General features: G+C 37.7%; 1 protein-coding gene across 1 annotated transcript in view; it reads left to right on the top strand.

Moving 5' to 3' along the window:
* The window catches only part of LOC133236442 (butyrophilin subfamily 1 member A1-like), a 57,377-nt gene extending 47,176 nt beyond the window's left edge, over nt 1-10,201 (top strand). Inside the window, exons 22-26 of the mRNA XM_061398467.1 lie at nt 4,963-4,983; nt 6,124-6,150; nt 6,631-6,657; nt 8,950-8,976; nt 9,149-10,201. Of these exons, the coding sequence (XP_061254451.1) occupies nt 4,963-4,983; nt 6,124-6,150; nt 6,631-6,657; nt 8,950-8,976; nt 9,149-9,672 (626 nt within the window). The 3' untranslated portion in view covers nt 9,673-10,201. The remainder of the gene's footprint in view (nt 1-4,962; nt 4,984-6,123; nt 6,151-6,630; nt 6,658-8,949; nt 8,977-9,148) is intronic.
* Nucleotides 10,202-26,592: the final 16,391 nt, after the last annotated feature.

Raw genomic sequence — 26,592 nt, forward strand, 5'->3', positions numbered from 1 at the left:
AACAAACACACACACACACGCAGAGGTTAGCTACATTCCTCGACCTTGGAGAAGTAATCCTATGTAGGGAATGTCTTAGGTGTCCCAGAAGTGCACTCCCCTCACACCACTCAAGGGTCAGGGATCAGCTGGTCCCAGGGTAAGGTCTGATCTGTTTGTTTGTTTTATTTATTTATTATTTAATGGGAGAAAATTGCTTTACAAGGTTGTGTTGGTTTCTTCTATACAGCAAAGCTAATAAGCCATAACTATACAAATATCACCTACCTCTTGAGCCTCCCTCCCCTCCCCCCATTTCATCCCTCTAGGTCATCACAGAGTGCCAGGCTGGGCTCCCTGTGTTGCACAGCAACTTCTCACCAGCTATCATTTTACACATTTGTTGTTCAGTCGCTCAGTTGTGTCCGACTGTTTGCAACTCCATGAATGGCAGACTTGTCAGGCTTCCCTGTCCTTCATTATCTCCCAGAGTTTGCTCAAACTTATGTCCATTGAGTCGGTGATGCATCCAACCATCTCATCTTCTGTCGCCCCCTTCTCCTCTGCCCTCAAATTTTCCTAGCATCAGGGTCCTTTCCCAGAGTCGGCTCTTCACATGGTAGTGTATATTGCAGGCTCAGTTCCACTGACTGTGGGATTGTGGTTTTCTTGCTTCTGGCATCTGCTCCCTGGTAGATGAGTCTGGTCTAGAGGTTTGTGTAGGCTTTCTGGCAGGAGGGGCCAGTGCCTGACCACTGATGAGTAGAGCTAGGTCCTGGCCCTCTGGTGGGTAGGGCCATGTCAAGGGGTGTGTCTAGAGGTGGCTGTGGGCTTAAAAAATCTTTGGACAGCCTGTCTGCTGATTGGTGGGGCTGTGTTTCCCCCAGTTGGTTGTTTGGCCTGAAGCATCCCAGCACTGGCTCCTACCAACTGTTGGGTGGGGCCAGAACTTGGTGTTAATGACCTAAGCAAGATGTCAACCTCCAGTGAGAGTTCATGCACATGAATACTCCCCAATATATCCACTGCTGTGTCTATTCCCCAGAGTAAGCTACAGCTGTGCCCCCCTTATGTTCCCAGGAGAACTTCCAAGACCAGCAGGTAAGTCTGGCCCAGGCTCCTATGAAGTTACTGTGCCCTCAGTACTGGTACATTTGAGATTTTGTGTGCACCCTTTAAGAATGAAGCCTCTTGTCCCCCAGTCCTGTGGAGCCCCTGCAATTTAAGCCCCACTGGCCTTCAAAGTCAAGTAATTTGGGAGCTCCTCTTCCTGATACCAAACCCCCAGGCTGCAGAGACATGGGATTCAGAACTCTCACTCTTGTGGGAAAACCTGTGCAATACAACCATTCTCTAGTTTTGGGGTCACCCACTCAGGGGATTTTGGACTTGATTATATCACAATTGTGCCCCTCCTACCATCTCAATGTGATTTCTTCTTTGTGTTTTTAGTTATAGAAAATCTGTTTGGTAAGTCCCAGTGCCTTTTATTGATGGTTGTTTAGCAGATAGTTGTGGTTTTGGTGTGCTCATGAGAGGAGAGGAGTTCAGGGTTTTTCTACTCCACCATCTTGTAAGCAATCTTCCTGCATTTTTTTCTTAAAAAGGTGACAGTTCAATTGAAGATGAATGATTGATATAATTTACCCCAGACAAATCTTATGATATCTCCTCTCAGGTTTTGTTTCCTGTCTTAATTCCTTCTTTTGTGTAAGGGATGGGGGTCATGTAAAACACTATTGCCTTTTATTGGCCTTTGAGATGGCCTTTGAACCCTGTAGTTTCAACTTGTCAAAGATAGGAGTCATTTTGAAAACTATGGATGTGTTTCAAATTTTTGTCCTTTTCCTTCCTGACAGAGTGACTTGTTTTTAAATGAATTGGTTCTTTCTTTTTTTATTTTCTGCTGAGTATGAACAATGAAAAAGTTAATCCCATTTATGTAGTTTACTGTTATCTAGTCATTATGTCACCTCTTGTTGTTGTTCAGATGCTAAGTCATGTCTGATTCCTTGTGACTCCATGGACTACAGCATGCCAGTCTTCCCTACCTTCCACTATCACCTTGAGTTTGCTCAAATCATGTGCATTGAGTTAACGACGCTATCCAACCATCTCATTCTCTGTCATCCCCTTCTCCTTTTGCCTCCAACATTTCCCAGCATCAGGGTCTTTTCCAATGAGTCAGCTCTTTGCATCAGGTGACCAAAGTATCTCAGCTTCAGCTTCAGCATCAGTCCTTCCAATGAATACTCAGGGTTGATTTCCTTTAGGATTGACCGGTTTGATCTCCTTGTACTTATTTCTTCAACTATCAAAGAATACTTTCTGCAATTCCAATCTACATATGCATTAAATGATTTTTTCTGATGATCCTGTGATTCCAACTGAAGTTTTGCATCTTCATTTGTTATTCAGTTTTCACCATTATTGTTGGCATAATTTATCCTGCCATCCCAATCTATGTATACAGATCTTTTCTGTAAAATAAATTTTTATTAATAATATACTTTAGAAGTTTATGGTATTTTTTAGAAAACTGTTTTGCTACCTTTATCCAAGATAAGCTCAGGTAATATTATTAGAGCCCACTTCACCTGCCTTTTAATATTTTATTTCCCTTCCTTTCATTTCATTGCATAGAAATTATAAGAAATTTTCTCCATGGGAATTGTATAATAGTATCCTCATTTTTCCTATGAGGAAAATTGGGTTAGAATGCATAAAAATTCAAGAAGGTCATAACTTGAGAGACATGAATGAGTATTAATAAATGGTTAAGTCTAGAGAATACAGGAATGATGGGAAAAGGAGGAAGCAGTAAAATTAACACCACCAAAGAGGTTTCTTCAAAGAATGTAGGAAAAGCACATATGTACTTTTATGTCATCATTGTTGTTTAGTCTCTAAGTTGTACCCAACTCTTTTGCAACCCCATGGACTGTAGCCCACCAGGCTCTTCTGTCCATAGAATTCTCAAGGGAAGAATACTGGATAGGGTTGCTATTTTCTTCTTCAGGGAGAGAATCTCCTGCAGCAGATTCTTTACCACTGAGCCACCAGGAAAGCCCTGTACTTTTATGTAAATATTATATAAAAGCTTAAAATTTATAACATGCAAGAATGCCCAAGATACTTTTTACAACACATGAATTCTAGACAAGAGCTTATCTCTTGAAATGTATATGTAAGTTTTTTAAAGGACTCTAATAAAACCTGAAAGTGAAGTGAAAGTGTTATTCACTCAGTCATGTCTCACTCTTTACAACCCCATGGACTGTAGCCCACCAGGCTTCTCTGTTCATGGAATGCTCCAGGCAACAATACTGGAATGGGTAGCCATTCCCATCTCCAGGGAATCTTCCCCACCCAGGGATCAAACCTGAGTCTCCCTCATTGCATGCAATTCTTTATCATCTGAGCCACCAGGGAAATCCCATAAAGCCTAAAGTTGCATTATAGGAATAAAATTAAAAAGAAACTGCTTAAAGAATGATCTTCTAACATTTTTCTCATGTAATACTTGCATTACTTTATCTCCATTAACTCATATTTTAAGTCCCTTCAAATACATGAATCTAAAATAAACATTAATTTATGTCATTAATTTTCTGCTTGCTTATAAAATATTTATGTGCTGATAAATGGTGTACTTATTTGTAAGTTAATAGAAATGGAAGTTTCATTATAGTCCTAACTTCAATTCTTTGAACTTCTTCTGAGGTACATGATAAAATTGAGAGTGTGAGTTTATCAAATCTAATTTTAAAAGTTCTCTCAACTGACAACTCAATTAAATTTCATTGCACTATTATTCAATGTAAATAGAAACCATCGGACTTCAGGAAAGATGTCAGTTCAGTTCAGTCACTCAGTTGTATCAGATTTTGTGACCACATGGACTGCAGCACGCCAGGCTTCCCTGTTCATCACCAACTCCCACAGCTTGCTCAAACTCATGTCCATTGAGTCAGTGATACAATCCAACCATCTCATCCTCTGCTATCTCCTTCTCCTCCCACCTTCAGTCTTACCCAACATCAGGGTCTTTTCCAAAGAGTCAGTTCTTCCCATCAAGTGGCCAAAGTATTGGAGTTTCAGCCTCAGCATCAGTCCTTCCAATGAATATTCAGGACTGATTTCCTTTAAGATGGACTGGTTGGATCTCCTTGCAGTCCAGGGGACTCTCAAGAGTCTTTTCCAGCACCACAGTTCAAAAGCATCCATTCTTTGGCACTCAGCTTTCTTTATAGTCCAACTCTCACATCCATACATGACTATTGGAAAAACCATAGCTTTGACTAGTCGTACCTTTGTTGGCAAATTAATGTCTCTGCTTTTTAACATGCTATCTAGGTTGGTCATAGGTTTTCTTCCAAGGAGCAAGCAAGCAGCTTTTAATTTCATGGCTGCAGTCGCCAAAGATTGTACTCAAACATTATAGTCATTTGCTTTCTTAATGGCTATGACATCTTCTAAAAAAGATATTCTCAGGACTTAGTGTTTGTTGACTACAATTCACAAATTGTTTCACTTAAAGACAACTTGTTTAATCTGACATAGAAAGACTTGCAAAATTCAAAATCAGTTTCAACATACTACTATGAAAGATAACATTTGTTATGGAATTATTTTATTCCTTTATTAAATATGGATTTTGTCCAAATCTTCAATTGTGAATGTCCTTAATACTGTTCATAAAATATGTATGTATGGGATAAAATCCTAGTTAGTTTTTCTGCCCTAATCATCATCATTCTTCTTTATTTATTCAACTGGGGAAATTCACTTCCTTTTCTCAGTTTTTGAAGATAGAACTGTGCTTCCTTGGCTTTTTTTTTTTCTTTTCAGGAGTTTTTGTTTGTTTTTTTCTAATCACATTCATCCTTCCAGTTTACTATGCAGTGGAAATTTTCTATTCATTTTCATTTTCTATATTGGTTTCTCTTGATATTTACATGAGATTTCCATTTTATTTTTCAGAAGATCTTCAGAAAGAAATTGGTAACTTTTTTCTGACATTCTTTTTTACTGATATATTTCTTTGAAAAAAATTCCTTGTCACTTCCTGTCTCATTACCTCTTACTCACTCCTGTCTTGTCTTTTTCTTCTTGTGGATTTCAAATTACCCTATCTGTTTTCTTTTTATCTTCCTGAACTCATTCCATGTTAAGTTCCCTTTTCATTCTTTCAGGTTTTGTTCACTTCCTTCCCTTTCTATGCTTTATTTTTAGGCTTCTTCTATTAATATATCCCAGGTGATTACTGGAATTTTATAGTAATTCACTGTACAGTAGTTAGTTTTACACTTGGTGAGATAAAGGTGATTAAGCTAAGAATGATGACAGAAAGTTTCTTTTAATTTGGGTTCTTCAACATGTGCTCTGATATGGAGTGCCCATTGTTTTATGCATGATATTCTGCTTGTTTTTATGGGAAAGTTAAAACTCCAAAGTTGCTGAGTGAGATAAGTTCCTTTTTTTTTTTTTACTTGTATATTATGCTATATATATTGATGTCAAGTTAATCTTGCGACTTACTAGTCCATTTTTCTTGACTATATTCTCAAGTGATTTAAGATGTATAAATATTTTTTTCACAACTTTGCTGGATTTTTTTCCCAACCATAATTATTGTTGTTCTTTTATTTTTAGCTTTTTAATCATTAATACTTCAAGGTCTTTATACATACATTTTTTTTCACTCAAATAAACTTCATTGTAAACCTAAAATCTAAAGTTATTTTCCAAGTTATTCCTACACTATTTTGGTATTATATCATAAGAATTATTAAACTCTCATATCCCTACATATAAAATTATATTCTTCAAATTGTAGGAAGGTTTTTAGATGTAGTAGGCTTCAGAGATTTCTTTAGTTGCTTTTAAAATGCACATGGCAAAACCAATACAATATTGTAAAATAATTAACCTCCAATTAAAATAAATAAATTTATATTTAAAAAATAAAAAATAAAATGGATATTACTTGGTCAACTTTCAGACACTACTGGCATTGGCAGATATATGTGCAGATGTATGACTTTACTTGAATCTTTTTCATGATGTTAAGAAAACAGTTTTTTAAATTAATTAGTTAACATTATATATGTGTATTTATACTTGTTTTTTTTTTTCTCTCAGATAGGAGGAAGGCTCAGTTCAAATTAGGTAAGTAAAGCTTATTTCCCAAGAAACTTTATTCTTCTAAATCTCAGATTCTTCCACTGTAGAAATTGAATAGGATTTAGAAAAGCAACAAAAATGCTTATAGTAGGCAAAAAGCATTTCAAATGTTATCTTCCTAAATTCTAGTAATTTCAATAAATTATTTTCAAAAGACAAGCCACCAGTGATTCAGCATGTTCTTCCTTCTCTCCCCTTCCTTCCTTAATTTATTTCATGTCCTCTCCTTCCCACTTCTCCTTCATCCCTCCCACTTTTTATTGCTTCTATGTTTCTATCTACCCTCCACCTGATCATTTTTATCATTGTGTTTTCTAAAAATGGAATATGAGAATATGAGATAAAAAGAGGAAGTCCAAAGAATGCAGAAGAAAATATATGACAAAGACAAGGAGAAATGAAAAAGACAATGAGAAAAAAAAATGGAAGAAAAAAAAGTAAAGTTTCCTGTTTTGGTTTTTGCAGGCTGGAGGGAGTCAACATTATACCCTGGTGAGTGACATGGATTCTGATAAAGGCTGTCCTATTGCAAAATATATTTTAAATGAATACCTATTGCATGTAAAACAATACAATAAAAACTAACAAAACTCCAAAATATGCATTCTATGAACTCAATAGATTACTCAGTATTTTAAAAAATAATAATGTACTTAAAATATTAAATTTAGCAATTTGACCATTATTATTTTCTATTTGATTTTTTAATAATTGAAGCATAGTTCAGTTCAGTTAAGTCACTCACTCAGTCATGTCTGACTCTTTGCAACCCCATGAATCACAGCACTCCAGGCCACCCTGTCCATTACCAACTCCCGGAGTGCACCCAAACCCATGTCCATCGAGTTGATGATGCCATCCAGCCATCTCATCCTCTGTCATCCGCTTCTCCTCCTGCTCCCAATCTTTCCCAGCATCAGAGTCTTTTCCAATGGGTCAGCTCTTCGTATGAGGTGGCCAAAGTATTGGAGTTTCATCTTCAACATCAGTCCTTCCAACGAACACCCAGGACTGATCTCCTTTAGAATGGACTGGTTGGATCTCCTTGAAGTTTCAGGGACTCTCAAGAGTCTTCTCCAACACCACAGTTCAAAAGCACCAATTTTCTGTGTTCAGCTTTCTTTATAGTCCAATTCTCACATCCATACATGACCACTAGAAAAACTGTAGCCTTGACTAGATGGACCTTTGTTGACAAAGTAATGTCTCTGCTTTTTAATATGCTGTCTAGGTTAGGTCATAATTTTCCTTCCAATGAGTAGGTGTCATTTAATTTCATTGCTGCAATCACCATCTGCAGTGATTTTGGAGCCCAGAAAAATAAAGCCAGACACTTTTTCCACTGTTTCCCCATCTATCTGCCATAAAGTGATGGGACCGGATGCCATGATCTTAGTTTCTGAATGTTGAGCTTTAAGCCAACTTTTTCACTCTCCTCTTTCACTTTCATCAAAAGGCTCTTTAGTTCTTCTTCACTTTCTACCAGGCATAGTTGGCTTACAATATTACATTAGTTTCAGGTGTACAACATAGTGACTTCAAAATTTTGTAGGCTATACTCCATTTAAATTATTATAAAAATTGGCTATATTTCCCATGAAAGAAAGGGAAGTCACTCAGTCATGTCTGACTCTTTGTGATCCAGTGGACTGTAGCCTAGCAGGCTCCTCCATCCATGGGATTCTCCAGGCAAGAGTACTGGAGTGGGTTGCCATTTCCTTCCCCAGGAGATCTTCCCAGCCCAGAGAAGCATATTCCCCATGCTGTACAATATATCCTTTAGGTTTATTTATTTTATACATAGTAGTTTGTACCTCTGAAACTGTAATATTATTCCTCCCCCCTTTCCTCTCTCCACTGATAATTATGTTTGCTCTCTATATCTGTAAGTCTGTTTCTGTTTTGTTATATTCACTATTTTATTTTTTAGATTCCACATATTAGTGATAACATACTCTATTTATCTTCCTCTGTCTGACTTATTTCATTAATAGTAATACCATCCAAGTCCATCCATATTGTTGCAAATGTCAAAATTTCATGTATGTGTATACACACACACACACACACACACACACACAAAGGAACAGTAATCAGTATGTGTGTGTATATATATATATATACACACACACACAAAGAAACAATATTTAGTCACTTGTAGTGTGTGTATATATATATATATATATATATATACATTAAATTCAGGTATAGTATGAACAATGGGGTGCATGTACCTTTTCAAATTTGTGTTTTCATTTTCTTTGGTTATATACCCAGGTGTAGAATTGCTGGATCATATGGCAGTTCTATTTTTAGTATTTTGAGGAGCCTTTATACTATTTTCCACCAGTTTACATCCATCAACCATTTACAAGGTTTCCTTTTCTCCACATCCTAGCCAACATTTATTATTTGTTTTATTATTTTTTAACTGACATCTCAAATAATGCTTTGAGGATAAGTAAAAGATCATCTCCTATAAAGTCTGAGGAAACCACAACAAAGAGAATTTATTTGATCAGGCATATCATAATCTCTATTTCTCTTCCAACATCTTAAATAGATTAGGGACACTTATCCTATGGGAATGTTGGTTGAAGAAATCAGTTCTTCAAGCCAGACATAATTTAACAGACTGTGAAAAGAGGTGCCAGTATATCAAAGAATATTTTCTTTGATTATTATCATTTATAAATTAACCTTGAGAATTTATACTCATAATCTTAGCAGATGGATATATTTATCTATCAGATGGGGCTTCTCACATTCATATGTTCCTTGCAGATTGGAGGAAAGAAGAGTTCCAAGCTGGTGAGTATGATGGTCCAGGAGGGACCCTGCTCCTTGTGGGGTAAGAAAGGAAGATGGGTGAAGATGACGTGGATGTTCCCAGGGCCAGAGAAGTTCTCACAGAATGGGGACCCTCTGGCCCAGGCCTACTGAGACTCTTTTCATAAACATGACAGTCTAATTGTTTTTGCAGTAAATGTGATTCTTGATGAAGCCACTGCTCATCCCAGCCTCCTCCTGACTGAAGAGGGGAGAGGAGTAACCTTGCAAGAAATACAGCAAGATCTACCCAGCTCCACACAGAGATTTGTCTCCATTCCCTGTGTGCTGGGTCAGCCACAAATCTGTTCAGGGAGATACTACTGGGAGGTGAAAGTTGGGGAACTGCATTCCTGGGACCTGGGAGTTTGTAGGGATAATGTATCAAGAAAGGGGACTTTCCAAATGTCCCCACAGAATGGTTTCTGGGCCATTAGGCTCTACCAGGAGGATTACTGGGCCCTTACCATCTCAGAAACTCATCTTACTCTAAGAGAAAAACCCCTTAGTGTGGGGATATTCCTGGATTATGAGGCAGGAGATGTATCTTTCTATAATATGACAGATGAATCCCACATTTTCACATTTTCCAAACAGACATTTTATGGTGTCCTAAGACCACTTTTCAGACTTTGGTTCCCTGACTCTGGCCCCTTGACCATTGTCGAGGTGGAGTAGAACACACTGATGTAATTCATGTGCCTACACCTCCCTGAGAAAGTATAACATTGGGCCCAAGTGATCATTACAATTCTCCCCACTGGCCACAACATGATTTTTTCCCCCTCCTGCATATTGGTTCATTCTCGAGGTGAAGTTCTGTGAGACTGACTGATTGTTGCCTCTCATATCACTTCTTACTTCTTCCTTAATTATAAACTCCTATTATTACTATGCCTGTGACAACCTAGTATAAAGATTAAATTTTCTAGACTACCAGCTGAATATCACTAAATGATGACCAATGCATTATAGATTTATTATTCTGTGTAATTTCTGGGATGTTTCTTTAAAGGAAAACTATGTTTTCTCATTGTTTACTTTTTACGATGCCTGAAATCTATCATTAATGAAACATCTGTGACCATGTAAAAATCATGGATGGCAGACAAGATACAGTGGCTTAGGTTTTTGATAACTTGTGAAACTATTCTATTACTCAGTTCCTAAATTATATTCAGTGAGAAATAAACTGTTCTCTCTCTAAGCTTTTTATACTTTGGATTTTTGTCATTTATAATTGAATTTAATCCTAGTTTGTATACCCTCCCTTTAAGGATGGCAACAGATGACACCCACAGTTGAATATTTAAGTGAAATAGTAGGCATAAAGTCCTGTACTTGATTTCTTAGCAACTCCTGCTCCTCCAGTGTATGAGTCAAGTTAGGGTCTCCCAATTACTCCTGACTCATCAGACCCTCCTGACTTCACTTCCTTCTCTTTCCTATTTAGATGCCAGGGTTAATAATTTTAGGTATTCTTTTACTAATAAGTGAAAATTCCTGATCTCATTGTCCTTTCACATCTGCTTGGAAAGAAACCCCAAAATGAATGAATCTATTATTCATTGCTCATACTGGAAGTTGAACATGCTATAAAAGTCCATACAGATGAGTAGAGTGGTTACTCTATACGTGTGCAGTAACCTGTCACAACTTGGGCACTAGCACTGTTGATGGCACTTTTCTATCTGGCAATCTTCCCATGTGTCTCCAGTCATTTACAGTCCCTTGCCTTTCCAGTCAATTTCATTAAAAATTCCACTTTTGAAAACTTCTAACTCTACTCCCACCTAATTCTCAGTATAAGAGTGTATTTCCATTTTGAAAAAACAGTAAAGATAATAACAAATAGAATCAATCAGAGGGGAATTGTCTCATCATTGTAATGACAAATACAGCGAAATTATCAAAATCTCCCAACTCTACATTACTCCTCCCTCACTGTTACATTAAGAGAAATATCCCTCTTCCTTTACAGGGAACACCAACCTACTCTCCTCTATACCCATCTTTCCACCTTATACTATCTTACATGGTACTAAGGTCCATCAATTATTCCTCTCAGTGTTCCAACTAGTTTTTCTACCATAAACTTAACAATTTTAAATCTTGTCCATCTTAAAATCACAACAATGCAATTTTCCATCAACTCTACATCTTCTTATTAACCCTTTTGACTCTCTTTCATAATCAAACTTCTCAAAACATTTATCTAAAGTCTCTATTTATATTCCCTCATTTTTATTTCCTTCTTAGTATACTCTATGATATGCAAATCCTCACCACCAATACCCCACTGTGTGACCTTATTTGGAAATAGGGTCATTGTAGATATAGTTAGTTAAGATGGCATAGAACGGGTGCCTAAATCAACGTAACTGGAGTCCTTATGAAAAGGGAAAATTTGGACATAAACATGCACAGAAAGAACAGCTTGTGAAGGTTGGAGTTTTGCTGCCACAAGGCAAGGAAGGTCCAAGCCTGCTGGCAAAGCACCTGAAGTTTAAAAAAAGGCTTGGAACCAATCTTTTTCTAGCACCTTCAGAGGAAGCATCACCATGTCAACATCTTGTGTTTTTTTGTTTTTTTTTTTTAATTTTATTTTATTTTTAAACTTTACATAATTGTATTAGTTTTGCCAAATATCAAAATGAATCCGCATCTTGAACTCAGACTTCTGGCCTCCGCAACTATATTGAAATAACTTCCAACATTTAAGCTACTCAGCTTGTAGTATTTTGTTGTGGTATAGTAGAAGGTGTAGCAAACAAATACAATTCTCTTTTGTTAAATACAATCTGCTCATTTGTTTTCTTTAATAAAAATAATCCAGAAGTAAACACTATGTTATGGAAATTACAAGGGGTTTCTACATTTACACAAATTTCATGCCATGGTTGAAAATCAACATAGATAAAATGTACCTTAAATAAAGTAAGAATTCTGAAACTGATAAATCCATACAAGGTACTTAATTCTGTGATAATTCTGAGAAAAAGGTTTGTTGAGATGTTATTTGCATACCATACATTCATTCAAGTGTTCATTCATTCTAAAAAATCATCTCAATAATTTTTAACATATTTACATAGTTCAGCAATCATCATTGATCCAATCGTAAAGGATTCCATCTCCCCAAAAGAGCTCTTGCTTTCGTTTTCAAATAATCTTTGTTCCCAGGCCCAGGGATCACTAATCTATTTTCTCTATACATAGATTTGCCTTTTCTGGATATATACAGTTGCAGTCATATAATATATGGTCTTTTATGTCTAGCTTCTTTCATTTAGCATAATATCTTAGAGACACACACTTTTCATATTTCAGTGGTTTGTTCCTTTTTGATAGAATTTATCTTGAAGAAGGAAGTGGCAACCCACTCCAGTATTCTTGCCTGGAGAATCCTGTGGACAGAGGAGCCTGGTGGGCTGCTGTCCATGGGGTCACACAGAGTTGGACATGACTGAAGCAACTTAGCATGCGTGCATGCATTGGAGAAGGAAACGGCAACCCATTTCAGTATTCTTGCCTGGAGAATCCCAGGAATGGAGGAGCCTGGTTGGCTGCCTTCTATGGGGTCACACAGAGTTGGACACGACTGAAGCGACTTAGCAGCAGCAGCAGTAGCAGCACTGTATGGATATACCACATTGTGTTTATTCATTCTTCAATTAAAAGGCATTAGAATGCTAACATTGTGAAATCTTATAAACAATGGCTATTAGATGAGTGAGGAGGATGACTGTGAACCACTCTTTCAAAGAAACATTAGCTGTAAAAGGTAAAAAGAAATCAGTTCAGGTCAGCTCAGTAGCTCAGTCATGTCCAACTCTTTGTGATCCTGTGGACTGCAGCATGCCAGGCTTCTCTGTCCATCACCAATTCCTGGAGCTTGCTCAAACTCATGTCCATCAAGTCGGTGATGCCATCCAACCATCTCATCCTCTGTCATCCCTTTCTCCTCCTGCCTTCAATCTTTCCCAGCATCAGAGTCTTTTCCACATCAAGAAGAGTCAGTTCTTCACATCAGGTGGCCAAAGTACTGGAGTTTCAGCTTCAGCATCACTCCTTCTAATGAATATTCAGGACTGATTTCCTTTAGGATTGACTGGTTTGATATCCCTGCAGTCCAAAGGACTCTCAAGAGTCTTATCCACTGCCACAGTTCAAAAGCATCAATTCTTTGGCACTCAGATTTTTTGTGGTCCAACTCTCACATTGATACATGACTACTGGAAAAACCACAGCTTTGACTAAACAGACCTTTGTCAGCAAAGTACTATCTCTGCTTTTTAATATGTTGTCTAGGTTGGTCATAGCTCTTCTTCCAAGGAGCAAGCATCTTTTAATTATATGGCTGCAGGCACCCTCTGCTGTGAATTTGGAGCCCAAGAAAATAAAGTCTGTCACTGCTTCCATTGTTTCAACATTTATTTACGATGAAGTGATGGGACCAGATACCATGATCTTAGTTTTTTGAATGCTGAGTTTTAAGCCAGCTTCTTCACTCTGCTCTTTTATTTTCATCAGTAGGCTCTTTGGTTCCTCTTTGATTTTGGCCATAATGGTGGTGTCATCTGCACATCTGAGGTTATTGCTATTTCTCTCTGCAATCTTGATTCCAGCTTGTGCTTCATCCAGCCCAGCATTTTGTATGAGGTACTCTGCATACAAGTTAAATAAGCAGGGCAACAATATATAGTCTTGATGAACTCCTCCCAATTTAACCAGTCTGTTTTTCCATGTCTGGTTCTAATTGTTGCTTCTTGAGCTATATACAGATTTCTCAGGAGGCAGATAACGTGGTCTGGTATTCCAGTCTCTTGAAGAATTTTACACAGTTTGTTAATGACTATTGGCATAGTCAATAAAGCAGAATTAGATGTTTTCTGGAACTCTCTTGCTTTTTCTATGATCCAATGGATGTTGGCAATTGGATCTATGGTTCCTCTGCCTTTTCTAAAACCAGCTTGAATATCTGGAAGTTCTCGGTTCACATAGTGTTGAAGCCTCACTTGGAGAATTTGAGCATTACTTTCCTAGCATGTGAGATAAGCACAATTGTATGGTAGTTTGAACATTCTTTGGCATTTCCTTTCTTTGGGATTGGAATGAAAACTGACCTTTTCCAGTCCTGTGGCCACTGCTGAGTTTTCCAGCTTTGCTGGCATGTTGAGTGCAGCACTTTCACAGCATCATCTTTTAGGATTTGAAATAGCTCAATTGGAATTCCATAACCTCCACTAGCTTTGTTTGTAGTGATGCTTCCTAAGGTCCACTTGACTTCACACAGCAGGATGTCTGGCTCTAGGTGAGTGATCACACAATCATGGTTATCTGGATCATGAAGATCTTTTTTTGTATAATTCTTTAGTGTACTCTTGCCACCTCTTTTTAAGATATTCTACTTCTATTAGGTCCTTACTATTTCTGTCCTTTATTGTGCCCATTTTTGCATGAAATGTTCCCTTGGTATCTCTAATTTTCTTGAAGAGGTCTCTAGTCTTTCCCATTCTATTATTTTCCTCTGTTTCTTTGCATTGATTTCTTAGGAAGACTTTCTTATTTCTCTCCTTGGTATTTTTTGGAACTCTGCATTCAGATGGGTATATCTTTCTTTTTCTCCTTTACCTTTAGCTTCTCTTCATTTCTTAGCTATTTGGAAGGACTTCACAGACAACTGTTTTGCCTTTTTATATTTCTTTTTCTTAGGGATGTTCTTGATCACTGCCTCCTGTACAATGTCATGAAACTCCATTAATAATTCTTCAGGCACTCTGTCTAACAGATATAATCCCTTGAATCTATTTGTCACTTACACTGCTTAATCATAAGGTATTTTATTTAGGTCATACCTGAATGGTCTAGTGGTTTTCCCTACTTTCTTCAATTTAAGTCTGAATTTTGCAATAAAGAGTTCATGATCTGAGCCACAGTCAGTTCCCAGTCTTGTTTTTGCTGACTGTATACAGCTTCTTTATCTTTGGCTGCAAAGAATATAATCAATCTGATTTAGGTGTTGACCATCTGGTGATGTCCATGTGCAGAGTTGTCTCTTGTGTTGTTGGAACAGGGTGTTTGCTATGACCAGTGTGTTCCCTTGGCAAAATTCTGTTAGCCTTTGCCCTGCTTCATTTTGTACTCCAAGGCCAAACTTGCCTGTTACTCCAGGCATCTCTTGACTTCCTACTTTTGCATTCTAGTCCCCTATGATGAAAATGACATCTTATTATGGTGTTAGCTCTAGAAGGTGTTAGTTCCAAAATTCTGGTGTTAGTTCCAAAATTGTAACTCACTTTTGAACAACCATCAGATGGAGAATGTTGGATCCCACCAAAAAAAGATACCCCACATCCAAGGGCAAAAGAAAAGTCCCAATAAGATGGTAGGAGGGGCAAAATCACGTTTAGAATCAAACCCCATACCCATCAGAGACACTCAGAGGGCTCAAAAGAAATCCTTGTGCACATGAGGATCCAGAGACCCTACAGAGACTGAGCCAACCTGCCTTTGAATGTTGAGTGTCTCCTGCAAAGGAGTGGGTCAGCAGTGGCCTGCCACAGGGACAGGGGCTCTGGCTGCAACAGATCTGGGACACACAGCATGTAGCATAAGCCCTCTTGTAGGAGATCGCCATTAGCCCCACCATAGAACCACTGAGCAGATGACCCACAAACTGCAGAACACTGTTAAGAAAGTTCTAGGACCCACAACAGATTTTCCAACCTGGGTATCTGAAAAAGGGACTGAGAACTCCCAAGGAACTTGACTTTGGAGGCCAGTGGGATTTGACTACAAAACTTCCACAGTACTGGGGAAACAGATTCTTGGAAGGCACAAGCCAAATATTGCGCACACTAGGACCCAGGAGAAAGGAGCAGTGTCCCAAGAGACTGAGCCAGACTTGCCTGTGAGTGTCCAGGAGTCTCTGGTGGAGGCATGGGTTGACTGTGGCCTGCTGAGGGATCAGGGGCACTGAATAAGTCCTTTTGAAGGAGGTCGCCATTACCACCATTAACCCTACTATAGTTTGGCCTCAGGCCAAACAACAGGGAGAGAACACAGCCCAATCAACAGAAAAATGGATTAAATAATTACTAAGCACTGTCCCACCCATCAGAACAAGATTCAGATTCCCCCACAGTCAGTCTCTCCCACCACGAAGCTTCCACAAGCCTCTTATCCTTATCCATCAGGAGGCAGACAGAAGGAAAACCACAATCACAGAAAACTAACCAAACTAATCACATGGATCACAGCCTTGTCTAATTCAGTGAAACTATGAGCCATGCTATATAGGGCCACCTAAGACGGACAGGTCATGGTGGAGAGTTCTGACAAAACATGATACACTGGAGAAAGGAATGGCAAACTACTTCATTATTCTTGCCTTGAGAACCCATGAACAGTATGGAAAGACAAAAAGATATGACACTGAAAAATGAGTCCAAATCCAGTACTTGGGTGCAATCTCAAAAATGACAGAATGATCTCTGTTTGTTTTCAAGGCAAACCATTCAATATCAGAGTAATCCAGGCCTATGCCCCTCCCATTCATGCTGAAGAAGCTGAAGTTGAACAGTTCTATGATGACCTACAAGACCTTCTAGAACTAATACCCAAAAAAGAGAAATGTCAGAATCTTTAACAGAAGGCAGGTTAGAAGGAAGGAATTTTGTTTGAGCTTGTTTTGAATAGCTTTGCTTAATTTTATTCTGTTTTTAAATGGGAAATATAAAAATATATATTTATATAGAAAGGAGAACAGAGTGAGAGATGGAAGACACAGGGGAATGATGTTATCCGAAGTGATTGTGCCTGGGAAAGAATATAGGAGGTGATATTTCACCCTCTAGTGAGGACTGCATAAGAGAACGAGTGTGTGTGTGTGTGTGTGTGTGTTCATACTCAGTTGTGTCCAATTCTTTGCAACCCAGTACACTGTAGCCCACCAGGTTCCTCTGTCCTTGGGATTACCCTGGTAAGAATACTGGAGTGTGTTGCCATTTCCTCCTCCAGGGGATCTTCCCAACCCAGGGATCCAGCCCATAGCTCCTGCAGCTCCTGCATTGGCTGGCAGATTCTTACCACTGAGCCACTTTGGAAGCCCCACAGAAGTGGAAAATATCATCAAGGCAGAAGAACATTACTACTAAATTATGAGTAAAGTAGTCATTTCAGCTACAGTTATGAGTTGACTAAACTAATCTACGCAAGGTTACACCCTGTGGAGAGTGAATGCTTCTGGAGGACAAGACTCTCAAAAACTGGTAGAAACATCATGAGAACAGAGGGAACAACACATTCTGGGGAGAGGGGCATCACTGAGTGTCTAAGACAATAAACGAGTATGAGAAACTGTGGAATTGTTTGTGCAGATAAATCATAAAAATGGTTTCAGTCTCATTTTTGCCTCTTCTTGTTTGCCGCCACTTGACCTTTTCAAGAGTGGAGCTCAAACACTGCCAAGTCACATGAAGTTTGTATCTAATTATTACAACCCTAGATTGAACCCGGAGTTGTGATCCTATAGAAAAGTGTTGGTCGCTCAGTTGTGTCCAACTCTTTGTGATCCCATGGATTATAGCCCTCTAGCTCCTCTGTCCATTCTCCAGGCAAGAATACTGGAGTGGCTTGCTATTCCCTACTCCAGGAGATCTTCCCCACCTAGGGATCGAAGCTGGGTCTCCTGCATTGCTGGCAGATTCTTTACCATAGGAGCAAAAGACCTAGAGGATGCCTCTCTTTACATGTAGTACTGATGACATCCATAATCAACATCATATCTTGAGCAGAAATGACTTTCCAACATTCTGTCAGCTCCTTCCAGATATTTACTTTCAGTCTTTCTCAAAGTTTCCTCTAACCTGTATTATATTTAACTGTTAAATTATTTTCAAATCTCCTTTTCTCTCATTGTGCTTGTGCACCATTTCTGTCATGATTTTGCCTCTGAAATGTCCTAATATGTTTATGAACCTGGGAAATTCTCTCTGTTTTTAACAATGAAGCACATAAAAAAATTTCTCATCAAATTACTCTCCCAGCAATAAAAACTATATCTTTCCTTACCCTTCCCTCGTGGACAAAGGTCAACCAATTTACAACCCAGATATCTTCACTAAGTCCTAAGTTGTGGCTGATTTATTGCTGCAATCGTTAGCATGTAGGCAATAAAATCTTACATAGCTTTTCCTCATTATATAAATTAAGGTGTTTAAAGGTAAAAAATAACCTAAAAAGGAATTTAAAAAAGACAGACAGGCACCTATGACACTCAGCAGAAAGTCCAGGGAGAGCAAACAGAGATGAGAAAATCAGCAAACTCTGGGGGAAAAACAATTTGCAGATTATTCTATATGAATTACTTTGAAATATAAGTGGCAAGAGAATGGTAAAGACAGTAAATATAATGAAAAATGACATTCATTCATTCAATTGTTCATTTATTCTAAATGTAATTACTAGGTTTTTACCCTCTTTCACTCTGTGCAAGCCAGTATAAACTAACAAAATTAAAACAAGCTTGCAATCAAGGAAATTGTTTCCTGAGCATTAGGAGAGACAAATAAATTATTGTCCCTTGATTTGACATGTGACTGAATTCATTATTTGAAATAAATTTTCAGGAATCACTATGTAATTGGAGAATATATATATGCCAGAAACTAAAACAGAAGGAAAATTACACAGACAGAATATTGATATATGGGAACAAGCTGCTGCTGCTGCTGCTGCTGCTGCTGCTGCTGCTAAGTCGCTTCAGTCGTGTCCAACTCTGTGCGACCCCATAGACGGCAGCCCACCAAGCTCCGCCATCCCTGGGATTCTCCAGGCAAGAATACTGGAGCAGGTTGCCATTTCCTTCTCCAATACATGAAAGTGAAAAGTGAAAGTGAAGTTGTTCAGTCGTGTCTGACTCTTACCGACCCCATGGACTGCAGCCTACCAGGCTCCTCCATCCATGGGACTCTCCAGGCAAGAGTACTGGAGTGGGTTGCCATTGCCTTCTCCATGGGAACAAGACATAGTCTCAAATCAGGGAAACCTAAGCAGTTGTCTTTACCTAGGGAATTCAGGATTTAAAGCAAAAAAGCTCCAGAAATGTCTTTATAATTTTTTTTCTTTTTGGAGCTCTCCATAAAGGTAAGTGGTAGAGAAACCAATTCCCATTCCTCTAGCACCAGTAGCCAAATCTCCCACCTGAGCAGCTTAGAATAATAGTGGGTTTGCATGTGTCTGTGCTAAGTCACTTCTGTCATGTCCAGCTGAGTGTGACTTTATGGACTGCAGCCTGCCAGGCTTCTCTGTCCATGGGATTCTCCAGGCAAGAACACTGAGATGGGTTGCCATGCCCTTTTCTAGGTGATCCTCCCCACCCAGGGATCAAACCCACGTCTCTTACATCAACCTGCATTGGTAGCTGGGTTCTTTACCACTAGCACCACCTGGGAATCCCGAGTGGTAGAAATTCCCAATATTTTTAATGGAATTTTTATAATAGGTGTTGGCTATTGCTTTTTGCCTTAGATTTTTCCTATTTAACATTTTTTGTTTGACGTTGGCCATGGAGCTAACAATTTGTCCAGTAAAAAGAGAGTTATTAGCAATCACTAGACAGGCTCAAAGAGACGAGGTAGCCACAGGTGCTGCACAGGCGCAGGCCATACCATCCTTCAAGTCCATGAAATTCTCCAAAGCAGGGGAGAGGTTTTGAGAGGTGTTTGCATTTCTGGTCTCCCTTGTGCTTTCAAGACCATTGAAATCTGTTCTTAATCTTGTCCATTTAAAAGGAAGAAAGAAAGTGAAGTTGCTCAGTCATGTCAGACTCTTTGCAACCCCGTGGACTGTAGCCCACCAGGCTCCTCCATCCATGGGATTTTCCAGGCAAGAATACTAGAGAAAGTTGCCATTTCCTTCTCCAGGGGATCTTCCCTACCCAGGGATTAAACCGAGGTCTCCTGCCTTGCAAGCAGATGCTTTACTCTTTGAGCCACCAGGGAGCATCCTCCAAACAGCATAGTTAAGCAGTTTTCATCAGCAAAGGTTCCTGTGTGGATATTTTCTCTAATATGAAAGCAGGAGGGGAAACATTTGGGAATTTGCTGCACTAAGTCACCCAAATTGCCATGTGAGAGGCAGGACCACATAGAGCATTCTTAGACCAGGAGGAAACAGCTCCAAGGCCTAAGAAGTGCATGATGTTGACATAAGTATAGGGCCTGGGAGCCTTGCAGGTCAATTACAGTGGTTAGCAGCAGCAGCAGCATCAGGGATCAAATGCAAGGAACCAGGAGATATCTTATAAATTCAGTTCATGATCCCAAGGATTTAGTTTTTGTCCTAATGGATTAAACTGGAATGCAGATGTTCCAACAACACATGAAAGGTTGATGGTTCCTGTTCCTCTTGCCTAGAGCAATCATTAGAGTTCTAATTTAATATTATGGTCTGAAAATACATAATTCATGGGAATATCTTGGAGAAAATAAACTCTTGATGATTGTCAATAACTGCAGCAGCTTTTTGAATGAAAGGGCTAGAAATATTTATGGGGCTGGAGATGTGGAAATCAGCTATTTTCAATGTCCTAAGTAGATTTTCCATAAACCATAGGGTTAATAAGGCTAAGACTGCAAAAACTTGTAGAGGTAGCATATATACACATTCCTTCCTCTGATTAAGGTAAATACATAAATCTCAGAAGTTGGTGTGAGAATGTATTGTTTAAATCTCTACTGTATGCTATGAACTGTAAAATAATAACAAAAGCAATAAAAGCAGGGGAAAAAGGCAGTCTGTGTGTGTGTTCATATGCGGACATACCTATTTGGATTAAATACTTGGCTTTACGGTCATGTGGGGGTTTTATTATGGTCTCATGAATGGAGAAGAGCAAAGTGCAATCTAAAGTCCCCTCCCAGCTACCTTGTGTCTTTGCGCTATGCTTCTGTTCCTATTGGTTGGAGTGCATAGACGGGAAGCAACTGAGTGGTCTGACTGACGCTTCTAGGGCTTCAGTATTTCAGAGCAGGCTTAAGAGAAGAGAGATGTTCAGTGTGTGCTAATAAACTGATATTTTCTGTTGGTGATTAAGCCAGGTAAGTGTAAAAAGAAACGTTTATCATGTATAAGAAGGGCACTGGTGGAGTATGTGTATGCGTGTGTGTGTGTGTGTGAAGGATCTGAGAAAGGTCAATAGAGACAGCAGAGACTCTAAGAAAAAGGATCTAAAGTCAGCGTCTTTGACTCTTCTGATTTGTCTATCTTTGTTCTGATTTCTTTCTTTCCCTAGTTAGAAAACATTAAAGTTTCTTCTAGAAAAGCTGTAATCTTCTCCAATCTCAGATACTTGGCTTTTATCTTTCTCTGGTCCTCAGAACTTATTTATCTCCGGTTGATTCTGGATACATTTCATGATCCTTGCATTATCTCTACATCTCTCGGTTTTCTTTCCTTCACTGTCTATCCAGGAGAGGCATTTATTCTGTGTCAGATGAGAACACTGAGTCTTTCATCTGCATTTCCTCCCCTGAACTCAATCACTCATCCAAACCCAATGTGAGAATTCATTCAGGCAAACCTTCTTCTAAAGGTCTGGAATCTTTCCTACCTCTTCCAGCTTCTCACACTCCTTCAGGAAGGAAGATGGAATGAGAGCAGGTCTGTGGTCAGGTGGAGCTTCCCTCACTCCCATGTGCTGGTGCTGTCAGATGAGGTTACCTCACTCACAGCACAGGACCCAGGAGAGAAGTTCCTTCTCATACCAACCCCTCCTTGAATTCCCACCATGGGCCAACCCAGACCCAGCAATCTTCCCTTGACTCCCCAGGGAATGATGGAGGTCAGCGTTCCTGAGGAAAATGGACCTGAGCTGTGATTTTTCTGTTTACAGGAAAGAAGGGAAGAAAAACACTGTTTTGTATATAGGAACCAACTAAGAGATCTCTGGAGTTCCATATTTCACATCTGACATTATGATTAAATTATTCACTGTCACTTTGGCTGCTATAGGATATGGTAAGTTTAAAAAATGAGTGAAGTGACAGATCTGAATATTTATAATATTAGACTTCTGCATGGTGCCAGAAAAAATCTGAACAGCATTTTAGCATATCTGAAGAAAGTAACTTATATGGACCATATCTGATAAACTCACTTTATCATTTCATCATTCAGTGGTTATATAAAATCTGTATTAATTTTGGGAATCAACATTGCCAAAGACATCAGATTATATTTTCCAGAATCTGCAGGGTCTGCAAACTCTAATGGAGAGAAAATGATTAAATAAATAAAAGACTTAGGGAAAGGAAAGCTTTGTGAAATGTAGCAATTATTTTACTTTCAAATATATAATGGACTATCTAGTTTAATGAACAGTCAATTGAGGGGATTACTCAAGCAGAACTAGGACTAATCTGTATGAATTATTTTTTTAATCCACAGTAAATGTTTACTGTTTTTCAATTTGTTCTTCCAGGTTTATTAAAAGTTAATAGGCAACAGTGTATAAGTTTAAGGCATACAGCATCTTTTGCCTTTTATTTATCATGAAATGATTATCACAATAATTTTAATGAACATCCTCATCTCATATAAACACATATTTATAAAATAGGAAAATTTTTCTTGTGATGAAACCTCTTAAGATTTATTCTCTTAACAATGTTCACCTATAATGTAAAGCATTGTTATTACCTCTATTATGTTGTAAATTATATCCTTACCTATGCCAGGAAAACTGGACAGCTACCTGTAAAAGAATGAAATTAGAACATTTTCTCACACTATATACAAAAATAAATTCAAAATGGATTAAAGACCTTAATGTAAGATCAGAAACCATAAAACTCCAGAAGAATACATAGGCAGTACACTCTTTGACATGTTTTAGCAATATTTTTTAGAACTTTCTCTTCAAGCAAGGGAAACAAAAGCAAAAATAAGCAAATGGAACCTAATTAAGCTTAGAAGTTTTTGTACAAAAGAAAAGACAACCCACTGAATGGAAGAAAATATTTGCAAATGATATGACCAAATGGGTTAATATCCAAAATATATAAACAATTCATACAACACAATATTAAAAAGAGCTAATTCATAAAAGAGCAAAAGAACTAAATAGATGTTTTTCCAAAGAAAATATACAGATGAGCAAGGCCTTAGGATCCTTTTTTAAAAAATCTCTCAGAGATCTTTTACAATGTCTCATTCATTTTTTGTTTTACTTATTGGAGTCTTCTTTTTTTCTTAATTAATCATGTCTAGCTGCTGCTAAGTGCTTGCAAATTTTATCTTTTTTGAAAAACCTCACTTATTGTTTTGTTAATTTTTTTCATTGTTTCTGTTTTCTTTTTTTTTTTAATTTTATTTTATTTTTAAACTTTACAATATTGTATTAGTTTTGCCAAACATTGAAATGAATCCACCACAGGTATTATTTCCATCCTTTTGCTAACTTTGAGTTTAGTTTATTCTTTTTATAGTTCCTTGAGATATAACATCATTTATTTGAGATCTTTTTTTCAAACTTTGGAGATATTTTTAGTGTAATCTTTTATAACTAGAAACTTCCCTTTTAGTACTGCTTAGACATAGAAGTAATAATCCTCAGTCAAAAGCTAGCAAACTGAATTCAACAGCACATCAAAAAACTATAAACTATGCCCAAATGGGATTTTACCAGTGGGATACAGCGTTGGTTCCACGTACCCAGATCAGTCAGTGTGATACAACATCAGTCAGTCAGTTCAGTCGTTCAGTCGTGTCCAACTCTTTGCGACCCCATGAATTGTAGCACCGCCAGGCTTCCCTGTCCATCACCAACTCTCAGAGTTTACCCAAACTCATGTCCATCGAGTCAGTAATGCCATCCAGCCATCTCATCCTCTGTCCTCCCCTTCTCATCTTGTGCCCCAATCTTTCCCAGCATCAGGGTCTTTTCCAATGAGTCAGCTCTTCACATCAGGTGGCCAAAGTATTGAAGTTTCAGCTTCAATATCAGTCCTTCCAATGGACACCCAGGACTGATCTCCTTTAGGATGGACTGGTTGGATCTCCTTGCAGTCCAAGGGACATCGCAGACCATAATATTTAAAACAACATGATCACCTCAGTAGATGCAGAAAAAGCATTTGACCAAATTCAATATCCATTCATGCTTTAGAAAAAGAAAGATTCCAAACAAAATAGATATAAAAGGAACTTAACACAATAAAGGCCATATGTGAACAGCCCACAGATAGAATTATAATTAATAAGAAAAAGCTTTTTATTTAAGATCCTGTACAAGGCAAGCATGCCCATTCTCTCCCTTCTATTCAACCTAGTAATGGAAGTACTAGCAAGAGCAATTATACATGAAAAAATTAAAGTTATCCAAATCACAAAGGAAAAATAAAATTGTCTCTATTCCCAGATTGCATGCTTCTACATGTAGAAAACCATAAAGATGTCACAAAAAAACTTCTAGAACTCATTAAAAAATCATATAAATTTTCAAGATAAATAAACACAAAATTCAGTACCATATCTTTACATTAAAAACAAAATATCCAAAAAAGAAATCAAGAAAACCTTCCCATTTACAGAAAACAACCCCATTTACAGAATCATCAAAAAGAGCAAAATACATTTAACCAAATACAAATACAAGGAAAGTAAAAGATCTATATACTCAAACTACAAAATATTGATAAAAGAAATTTGAGAAGACACAAATAAATGGACAAATATGTTCATGGATTGGAAGAATTAATAGTGTTAAAATGGCCATACTACCCAGAGTAATCCACAGATTCAATGAAATTCCTATTAAAATCTCAATGGTATTTTACATAGAAAAATCAATGCTAAAATGTGTATGAAACCACAAAAGACACAAAAGATCCAAAGCAATCTTGAACAAGAATAAAATGGAGATATTACACTTCCTTGACACAGATGTATAGAACAGTCTTTTGGACTCTGTGGGAGAGAGAGAGGGTGGGATGATTTGGGAGAATGGCATTGAAACATGTATAATATATATGAAATGAATCGCCAGTCCAAGTTCTATGCATGATACTGGTTGCTTGGGGCTGGTGCACTGGGACGACCCAGAGGGATGGTATGAGGAGGGAGGAGGGAGGAGGGTTCGGGATGGGGAACACATGTATACCTGTGGCGGATTCATGTTGATGTATGGCAAAACCAATACAATATTGTAAAGTAAAAAAAAAAAAAAAAATTTATTAACCAAAATAAATAAATAAATAAAGACCAAAAAAAAGTGCTTGAAAAGCTATACATTTACATTAAGTTGAAAATAATGCAATCTATATGTAAATGGAAATGGCAAGAGTGTGATGGTTGTTTGTCCATATAAGTGATTCAGGATGATAATAGTATATATGCTATAGATAAGAGGCAGAAATAAAATCTGCAAAATAGTCTATGAGAAACAAATTGAAAATTAGCCTACTTACCTCTCTAGAACACGAACACAAATTTTCTTAATTATTCTGATGTTTGCATAAATGCTGAAGATCTTTCCTTTGTTTTTTAGTGATCAATACAGAGAGAACATGAGTAATATTTTTCCTTAGTGTTATCCTAGTGTCTATCTTATTTGTGGGTTTTTCAGTACATTTTTGTATTATTTGTCTTCACTGGTATTTACATATTTATTTTTAAATTTCCTCTTTTCTATCCATGCCTTCAAGAAAATGGCAATTTTATATAACTTTGTTGATATCCAGATTGTTCTATCTTAATCTTTTCTAACTTTTATTCTTCAACTTTAATCTATCCCATTTCTCTTTTTCTTTCACTTTTACTTTGCTCACTAGCCACAATTTTTCTTTTGTTTTTTAGTGATCAATACAGAGAGAGGTGAGCAATATTTTTGTTTAGTGAACTCCAATGATTACCATATTCTTTGAGATGTTGAGATGAGAGTTATCGAGGTATAAAGATGTTGAGATGAGAAGTACTGATGTATAGAGCCTGAAGTCACTATTTGTAGAATAGCTTCTTCAAAGCTTTTGAGATTTTGGTTATTTATTGTACTTTCTGATGTAGCATTTCCTTGAAGCACTCATTTTAATTTTTTCAAATCTTCAAGGAGCCTAACTGTATCCAAAGTGGCTAATAAATTTATTTTTGGTGACTATTACTTTAGAGAAATTCTTTTTAACTGACATTATCAATAAATCTTTATTAACATCTTAAAAGATCTAAGTCATAATTTCTCCTTTGTCATTCTGTCATTGTTGAATGCTCCCACTTATAATTGTCAGACGACGTTGCTTTGGGAACCTGTATCACCAAACCGAATGATTTATCTGCTTCCTAATTTTATTGATTGAATTTGATATTTTCTGCACAGCTTTGTCAAGAAACTGCTCAGAAGCAAAAGAAGATGAGTTTCATTGCCCTATTTACATCTACTTACTCACTATTGCTATTTTTTTAGCTTTTCAGTTTTTCCCTTGGGCTTTCACCTTTCATTGAATTTCTTTATGTTCCTAGGCATATTGCTAAGTCGTTTCAGTCACGTCTGACTTTTTGAGACCCCATGGACTATAGCCCGCCAGGTTCCCCCGTCCATAG

This window comes from Bos javanicus, chromosome 23 (genome assembly GCF_032452875.1).
Source record: "Bos javanicus breed banteng chromosome 23, ARS-OSU_banteng_1.0, whole genome shotgun sequence".
NCBI classification, from domain to species: domain Eukaryota; kingdom Metazoa; phylum Chordata; class Mammalia; order Artiodactyla; family Bovidae; genus Bos; species Bos javanicus.